Raw genomic sequence first — 8,605 nt, 5'->3', positions numbered from 1 at the left:
TTTTATCACCCCCTCTGTCTAGGGTTTATTGATCTGACAACCTCTCCCTCCCTGTCCCTTCTTCATTGTCTACATTTTTGTTTTCTCTTCTCTCCTTCTCTTTTTGCAAATTTTAGCTTTTCTTTTTTCATTTTTGGTTTTCTGGGTTTTGTTCTTTGAGAGCAAAATCTTCTCTCCTTTTCCCTGTTTTTTTCGTCTCAGTAAATGAGAAAGGTTTATGATTGTTAAGCTGGTTTTTCTTTGCCCATCAAGCTTTGATTAGGTTTTCTTTTTCTTTTCACTTTATCATTCTGTTTGAACGAAATATATCTGTAGAGTTGCTTCATGGGTGTAATGGATCTGAGAGCAAAGGTGGATCATAAAAAAAAAAAAATCATCTTCAATGCTTCGAAGTTTTTCATTTCTTTTTTCAACCTATTGTTTCTTTTCTTTTTAATTTACTGATTAGATTTGTATTTATTATTCAGAAATCATGGAGTGAAGATATGATGAGTGAGAGCAGCAAGAAGTTTTGTACTGATTGCAAAACCACAAAAACCCCTCTTTGGAGAGGTGGCCCTGCTGGCCCCAAGGTATTTATTTTAACCTTCCATTTTCATCTCTTTCACACACACATCTTTTTGAAGTTTGGGTTTATTTCCTTTTTTCTTTTAAAATCGTCAGCATGAGTCGTCCTGTGGCAAAAGCTCTCATCTTTTTCCATACATATATTAGCTTCTTTTTAAGCTGATGAGTCTTCATCCTGTTTGATTGTTTTGGTTAATAATCATCACCAAATCTATTACTTTGCTTTATTTGACATTTATTGATTGTTCTGTTTTTTGCTTTTTTTTTGGGGGGGTAATTTCAGTCACTGTGCAATGCATGTGGAATCAGATACAGGAAAAAAAGGAGAGCAATGTTGGGTTTGAACAAAGGAATAGAAAAGAAGAAGGAGATATCACATTCACCATCATCAGATAGCAACAGCTCTATTGCTCCAACAAATGATGGTGGTGGTGAGAATCTGAGTGCCAACTTAAATGGATTGAGCGAGAGTGTGAAGATGAGTTTATTTGCTTTGGGCAGTGAAGTTTTGTTCCAAACCTCATCGTCTTTATCTGGGGTGGTAAAGAAACAAAGGTGCCAAAGGAGAAGGAAGTTGGGAGAGGAAGAACAAGCTGCAATTTCTTTGATGGCATTGTCGTGTGGCACAGTTTTTGCTTAAAATATGAAACAGACTAGACAAAACAAAACAAAAGAAATGGGGGCTTCAAAAAGGAGAGGGGAAAACACTAACCGAAAAAGCTGTTTCTTCATTTTGTCTTTTTTTTGCTTGGGATTTTCCTTATTAGTGAAATTAAAAAAACCCATGTTATTGACTGCTGCTTGTTCTTTTTTTTTACGTAAGAGAGAGTTGAGGGAAGTAATGTTTTTTGGGGATGGCTGATGATGGTTCAATCATAATGTAAATATTAGATCGGGAATCAATGAGAATGAGAATGGGAATGAGAATTTTATCTTTGGTTATTCGTACCTTATGCAAGCAAATTTAGTGGCGTGAAAGATGATTCTAGTGTAGATTGTTGAGAGGAAGTTCATCTTGGGGAATGGTAGTTGATCTTTTCGGGTGTGGTGATGGGCCTGAAGTGGCCTCAAGAGGGAAGTAATATCACCTAAACCTAACGCTTTTCCTGCGCCCCAAATGGAATTATTCCTTCATTTCAGAGGCTAAACTATCTGACACTTGAAGGTTAACGAATTGAACAATTAACCAACTTTAATTTCTTTCTTCAATTAAAACTGGAATTTGGAAGGATAAATCAATATATAAAAGGGATCTGCCTAATTCTATTTACATTAAAATGTGATGGTAGTCCCTATACTTATAGAATTTTAAATTTGGTCTTTATAAGCTTGGTAGAGTGGAAAGAAAATTGGAGGAGGATGAAAAATATAATTCTCTCATCATTGGTGTACTTGGTAGGAGAAATGGAAAAATGGTGAAAAATAGAAGGAAAGAAAATGCATAATTTTTAATTAACATGCACATCACTTTCCTTTTCTCCTCTCATCATTTCAATTTAAAAGTGTTAATTTTTATGTATTAGGATAAAAAATGCTCTCTTCCTTTTTATCTCCTCATTTTTCTTCCTAATCAAGCACACTGAAAATTTATTTTCTTTCCATTTTTTCTTTCTTCCCTCCCATCCCTTTACATTTTCACCCAACCAGGCACACCCTAAAATTTAAATATTCAATCATTTCACTTTTCCAATTTGAAAATCTTAGTCTAATCATTATCATTGTTAGTAGTTTCTATCAAAAATTATCAATTTAATATGTTTATTTTTTGTCAATCATATATCATGCCAAATAAGGACAATTTTACCAAAATTTCAAGTTGGTAAATTTTAACATAATATACCTACAATTTGTGGCTCCATTGTGATTTTTAAATAGAAAATTAGGAGATTGAGATTTTTAAATAAAAAGGTAATTAAAGTATATAGATAAACTTTAACTTCTGCAGGCTACGAATAATTATAAGGAGCAAAAAATGCGGAAGGATTCAATAAATCGGAGAAATGCTTTCATTGAGAGTCGAACTCAAGACCTCCCGCTTACTAAACGGGTGCTCTAACCAACTGAGCTACGAAAGCAGTCGACTGTAGCATCCAAAATAATTTAATTAATCAATAGAATTAATTAAGAAAAAAAAATGCAACCGACCATAAATTGAAATGCAAAGTAACAGATTGCTAGGCTGATACCTAATATGACTTTCAGCCTTTGGATCTCAATCTTCATGGCAACTGCATATGTATACATCTAATTATTACAATGTGGATTTATGTGCCATTTCTTTGAAATTAAAAGAATTGATACAAGGTAATACATATAGATATATAGCCAAACACCTCATCTCCTAATGGGAATCCCCTAAAGCTAGAAATACCCACCCAGGGAGTTTTAAAGAATCAATATCAGCTCCTTTCCTTTCTCAAGGAAAAAGAATACATAACTTATAAACTCTATTATAGATCAATCCTCTAAACGCGATTCAAACACCCGCCTCTTCCTCTTCTTGAAAGGACAACAACCCAAGAATTGAAGAGTAAGAAAATAAGTAATCATGACGGTTAAGTCGTATGCATATGGGGGTATTCAAAATCCCCCCATGCTCATGCTGCTGACCAAGGAAATTGCTGATTCTAAAGTAATGGGCTCTCACCGCTGGTCAAACTGGAAATCATCAACGAAAAAAACATGCATGCGAATCAAAAGATTATCTCCTTGAGGATTAGGAGGACCAACATGACAAAGCACATTATAACGAGCACTGTAGCACACATCACCATGCCTCCCTGTTTCTGTGTTCTTTCTGCCTGCAACTCGAATTCATACAAGATTTTAGAATGATTGCCAGAAAACATGTAAATGAAGATCAATAATTGGAGGAAGACAAGACCTTCTGTAGTTGTTTGAGGCCTTCTTCAACTGTAGTTGCAACATTTTGAATGTTGTAGTCTATCCTATCCACAATGGTACCCTGTTTTGGAGATTGCATTTAATGGCTCTGGAACACGTTTGTAACTTACAACTAATGCTAGATGGATCATTACCTGATCAATCACAAGAACTGACAAATCTTTCATAATCTGAGCAAGCTCATTTACAGACTCCGCAACCTATACAAACAATTTTAATACAGGCATAAATAATTCATTTCGGATAGCTATGAAAGCAGCATCAGATAAAAAAAAGATCAAGAGCAATGAACTTGCCTGTTGAATCTCCCTTTCCCTCTCAACTGTGAGTGCCTCATTTTGTTTTAACTTTGCCATCTGATGCTCACTAAATATCTAAATGACATCATTCTAAAATGTTAGAATCTGACACTAAACTGGAATCAGATAAAAGCCACAAATCCATGAAAACCTAATATAATTATACAGGGGAAAGATAAGGAAGTTAAACTAGGCACATTTTGGAGCTTGATTCTCACATGATTATCAAGATCCTAACATGCTATTTGGCATTCACCACCCCAAAAATGAGTTTCCTGAAATGTGTTTGGATTGATCGTATATTACAAAAGAAAGAAGGTTTAAAGAACCAGTATACCATATCATCCAAGTCATCATTTTCTGCATAAGACCTATTTCCATTTATATTCATCTCTAGATCAACTCCATCCTGGCCCTACAATAGAAACCAGCAATTTAGTTACATTAAAGAAATGCACAAAATGCATTATAATAAGACTGGAAAACACAGAAATGAATGGAATGAGTTTGAAATTGAAATTGTATGACCATTTGGCATGTGAAACTACAACCAAACATTATGCAATATTGCATTGCCAAGAAGGAATTTTCTTTCTATACCTCTGTTTGCTGCCTGAGGCGCTTCAAATAAGTTGATTGCTTCTTCCGGAGCTCCATTGATAGGTTCTGAAGGTAAGTAGCAAGTTGACGCTGCCAAAAAGGAGAGAAACATGAAAAACAAGAAATGTAAACAAAAGAACAGTTCAGAATAGTACATCATTCAAGAGCATAAAAGCTTAAAATTATGTCAGAGGACATGCCAAATAAAGCCCTGAACATCGGACATTATTATCTTCCTTTCAGCAATGACATATGTGTAAGGGCTAGAAAGTCAAAGATGACCTTTTATCTCACCATCACTAAGCCTTACCTGGACATTTTTCCTAACATTTGAATCCTCAGAAGGTCCAGATGCAGAGAGTTTTTGTAATCTCTTCTCTGATTTCCTCAACAGATTAGTTATCTCATGGGTAAGAGACTCAATAATGCGTTGATCTTCTTTACCATCACCAAATGAAGGCATTAAAGCTTTTGCATGAGCCTTAGCCAACTCAGCCATTTTTGTCCGTGCACGTTGCACATTTGCTGCTATTTCTTCAGACACATCTACCCAAGCTGGTGGTAGACCCACTGTAACTGCACCCTTACTGCAACAAGCAAACAACACCTTATTGTCCTACTACAGAGTTATATGATCATTCAAACAGAGATATAGACGTACTTATAACTATTTGAACGAGAACATGAACTTCACACGAAAACCCAATTGTAGTTTATATCTACATTCCCTCATTGCAAAACTTTGATCTTTCATTGCACTGCATAAACCGCCTCATAATTTTTGTAGCTCTTTCCATATCATTTGAAATATCTCACAGCTAAATCATTCTTGTAAGAATTATTCAAGGATTACCAACAAATTCAATCATAAGAATCTCTTCGATGCCAATTCCTCGAAACAGTTTATAATCTAACATTCCTGCTTAGCCTAAACTATACCAATTTTAATTAAAATAAAAGGAGACAAATTCAGCTCAAGTAAGCTAACTAATTATATTTAGATAAATTCACGCATAAGTAAAAGAAAAGCAAGTATTGCTCTCGATCTTGAATTTTTTTTTTTAATCTTATATTGAAAAATAATAGTTGCAAACGTTGAATTACCTTGAATTTCCAGGATCCTCGGTACTTAGAGGAGTATAAGAACGATTTGGATGGAGCAACGAAGTACTAACCAGCTCGATCACCGGTCCTCCACCGGAGCTCTTGGTCGCCGCAGACGATGCCGACGAACTCGCCGGAATTCTAACACTCTTCAACGCATCCCTGTATTTCTTGAATAGCAGCGACCTGTTCCTCGTCGCCATAGCTCTAAAACGAATATATATATTTAACTAAAAATTAAAAAAAAATGAATCTAAATCTAGATTCAGATTTAGAATTTAGAATTTAGAGATCTAAAAATTGAGGTTTTGTCATGGCGGAGCTAGAGAAAGCAAAAAAAGGGGATGGACACGTAATTGGCCGTTAAGTGGGCAGTTGATCGGAGACGAACGGCAGTGTCAAGTGCCGGCGAAGCTGAGGAGGAACTACCAATAAAGTAAAACTACAAAGAAGAAATGATACGGTTGGCTTGGCGTGGGGACTTTTCTCTTCTTCTTTTTTTTTCGGTTTGTTTTTTTAATTTTATTAGGCTCAATGTTGCAAATTAGAAGTGTGATTAATGTTTTAATCACTTTTTCTATCTTCAATTTAGTCGGGTTCAATTAGTATGGTCGGGTCCTACGCTACAGTGAATTTTTTCTGCCGGACCGAGAATTCGAGATCCGCATCCACCTTATGGCGGCCGAACTTTTTAGGTTTACATCCAAAGTAACTAAATTATTAATATATTTACGTTTTGGTCATTTAATTTCAAAAAGTTACAAAATGGTCACTATATTATTTGAAAGTTTTTATTTAAGTCATTGAGTTGTTAAGTTTGTTTTTTTTTTAAGTCTAGCTAATGAGCTTCAAGTAATGATTTAACGATCAATACAAGGGATCATATCTGTCGATGAATAGAAGAACATATCGTAGATCCAAGTTAATCTAATGGTCAATGTCGGAGATTAGATAAGAAAGTTGTTTGAATTTTAATTTACCGGTCCGTGACATTTAAAGTTGTTTCACGAAAAAAAACTAAACTGTAAAAAAAGAAGAGGAAAATGAGATTTTGATTAGTGTAAACGTTGCAAACATAAAAGGTCATATAACAACAATTTTAAAAGCCTAATAACTTAAATGAAAATTTTTGAATGATTTAATAGTCATTTTGTAACCTTTTAAAATTAATGACCAAAACATAAACTTATAAATAGTTTAATGATCTTTGAGTTGGATGTAATTTACCCTTATTTAAATTCAATTATTCTGCCAATATAATAAAAATACTCTACGGGAACAATCGTTCTGATCATATCTGATCTTTTTGAAACAATATCTAGAACTGCCCATTGCCCCTCTCTAACACATAAATAGGAGAATAATGCGCTTCAACGCACTCGAACCTATGTCCTCTTGCATTAACAACAATGTCTATGCCAATCAAGCTAAAGACTCAATCAGTAAATATATAAAAATGATTTTATTTCAATACAATAAAATAATTAATATTAAAATAGATGTGTTTAAAAGTTATTTGTCATAAGATTTTTTTTTTTTGGAGAGGTCCTTCGATATTTATAAATGATGAGTTTTCTTATGGATAGTTCAACCACCATGTTTTCCTAACTTAAAATTCTTTATAAGTGCAAAAAGTGCATCTATTATGGTATGAAGGACCTTGACACCTACAGATGTCAAGTTATCAAATAAATCAGTGTATCTAGGGACGAAGTGTAACACCCTATACCTGGTCCAGTCGTCTGACTCGAGCTATAAGACATTACAACAATAATCTATTAACATTTATCATAAATTTCAATCAAATTCAACCAAATAAATAATATTCAATCATTTCCATGCTTTTCAATCAAATCTGGACCTAATTTGAGTTTAGAAAAATTTAAAACAAATTGAGATCAATTATGGATTAAATTGAAACTTCTACAAAATTTTGAGTAAAATATACAAACAGCGGTCAAACGGCAGTGTGGCTCAAGGACATGACCATGTGGCCAAATCATGTACAATTCAAAAATAGGGTCACACGGCCGTGTGTCAACCTGTGTGTGATTCGAAATAGGGTCACAAGGTCGTGTCTTCAAGCAGTGTAACAGCTTGAGATTGTGTGAGACATATTTGCACCAAAATTGAATAGGCCACATGGTCATGTGGAGTGACCTTGTGTGGCACACGGCCGTGTGACAGCCCGTGTCCTAGGCCTTGTGCACCTAAAATGACTTCTAAAACAAGCCAAAACATGATCAATTTCTTAAGTACCAAGCCAAACCAATATCAACCATTTATATACCATCAAAACACATTCAAAACAAGCTCAAAACATACCAAAATAATTCAACCTATGTGTTTAACAAATATGCCCTCATTGGCACCATAAATCAAATATCAAACTAAATTTATATTCAACAACCACAAGTTCAACTACTTAATAATCTTATCAAACAACTATTTAATAATCCTATCAAACATACCATTCCATCCATCAAGCTAATAACCTATCATAGCAATTTCAACCACTTTATTCTATGAACAAGTCTATACAACTTTGATATTTCAAACACCTTTATAAACATATAACTCCTATTACATGTCAAGTTCCACACGACAATTGGATTTTCATACCAAACCATGAACGAGCGTATTACCAACTAAAAGCATACATTCATTACACAAGTATAAAACATACCATTTTATAGTAAGTACTTAAAACATATACATGATTCTCCTATTACATGCCACATATCCCAAAAGAAAACATTTTCAAAATCTACCGATAGATAGCTAGATAATGTGATCTTTGAGTTGATCCGATCGCCTGATTCCACAAAATGATATCTACAAGGAAATAAGAAAACGTCACAAGTAAGCTTTAATAGATCTTAGTAAGTTTACAGGTCGAAACAATAAAACTTACTGTATAAACATAGCATAACATTTAACAATACTAATAATAAACATTAACCTTGTCAACCACAATCATTCAACAGGTGAGCTTTATGCACAAGTTGCATAATCTATTCAACCATACAAAGTCATTCAATTACCAAGTCACGATCTAATGTCGAAAATCATGTAGACATTCATAAAATCCATTAACAAGATATTTAACTAGTTAAAATCTGCTCGATGAA

At 34.2% G+C, this 8,605-nt stretch overlaps 2 protein-coding genes and 1 non-coding gene across 3 annotated transcripts; 1 reads left to right on the top strand and 2 right to left on the bottom strand.

Annotated features, from left to right (window-relative positions):
- The first annotated feature begins 471 nt into the window (after positions 1–471).
- Positions 472–1,501, top strand: LOC108463458 (GATA transcription factor 16-like). Its single transcript, XM_017763397.2, has 2 exons — positions 472–572; positions 851–1,501. Exons 1-2 carry the CDS (start codon positions 486–488, stop codon positions 1,205–1,207), a joined length of 444 nt encoding a protein of 147 aa, XP_017618886.2. The 5' UTR covers positions 472–485; the 3' UTR covers positions 1,208–1,501.
- A 1,067-nt stretch (positions 1,502–2,568) lies between these two features.
- Positions 2,569–2,642, bottom strand: TRNAT-AGU (transfer RNA threonine (anticodon AGU)). The gene has a single exon. It is a non-coding gene; the product is annotated as a tRNA-Thr (tRNA).
- A 173-nt stretch (positions 2,643–2,815) lies between these two features.
- LOC108461594 (syntaxin-43-like) lies at positions 2,816–6,107 on the bottom strand. The gene is made up of 8 exons (XM_017761479.2): positions 5,475–6,107; positions 4,681–4,957; positions 4,371–4,460; positions 4,108–4,185; positions 3,768–3,845; positions 3,606–3,671; positions 3,452–3,532; positions 2,816–3,368 (listed from the first exon to the last, which is right to left on the bottom strand). Exons 1-8 carry the CDS (start codon positions 5,675–5,677, stop codon positions 3,261–3,263), a joined length of 981 nt encoding a protein of 326 aa, XP_017616968.1. The 5' UTR covers positions 5,678–6,107; the 3' UTR covers positions 2,816–3,260.
- Positions 6,108–8,605: the final 2,498 nt, after the last annotated feature.

Source organism: Gossypium arboreum, chromosome 13, assembly GCF_025698485.1.
Source record: "Gossypium arboreum isolate Shixiya-1 chromosome 13, ASM2569848v2, whole genome shotgun sequence".
Classification (NCBI taxonomy): Eukaryota; Viridiplantae; Streptophyta; class Magnoliopsida; order Malvales; family Malvaceae; genus Gossypium; species Gossypium arboreum.
Note: the sequence above shows the minus strand (reverse complement) of the source record. Positions and strands in the feature narration are given on the sequence as shown.

Excerpts from the sequence above, each read along its gene's own strand:
- LOC108463458 (XM_017763397.2), top strand. The coding sequence starts at position 486 with ATGATGAGTGAGAGCAGCAAGAAGTTTTGTACTGATTGCAAAACCACA. Across the intron at positions 573-850 it reads GTGGCCCTGCTGGCCCCAAG|TCACTGTGCAATGCATGTGG; the intron begins GTATTTATTTTA and ends GGGTAATTTCAG.
- LOC108461594 (XM_017761479.2), bottom strand. The coding sequence starts at position 5,677 with ATGGCGACGAGGAACAGGTCGCTGCTATTCAAGAAATACAGGGATGCG. Across the intron at positions 4,461-4,680 it reads ATGTTAGGAAAAATGTCCAG|CGTCAACTTGCTACTTACCT; the intron begins GTAAGGCTTAGT and ends CCTTTTTGGCAG. Across the intron at positions 4,186-4,370 it reads GCCTCAGGCAGCAAACAGAG|GGCCAGGATGGAGTTGATCT; the intron begins GTATAGAAAGAA and ends TTTCTATTGTAG.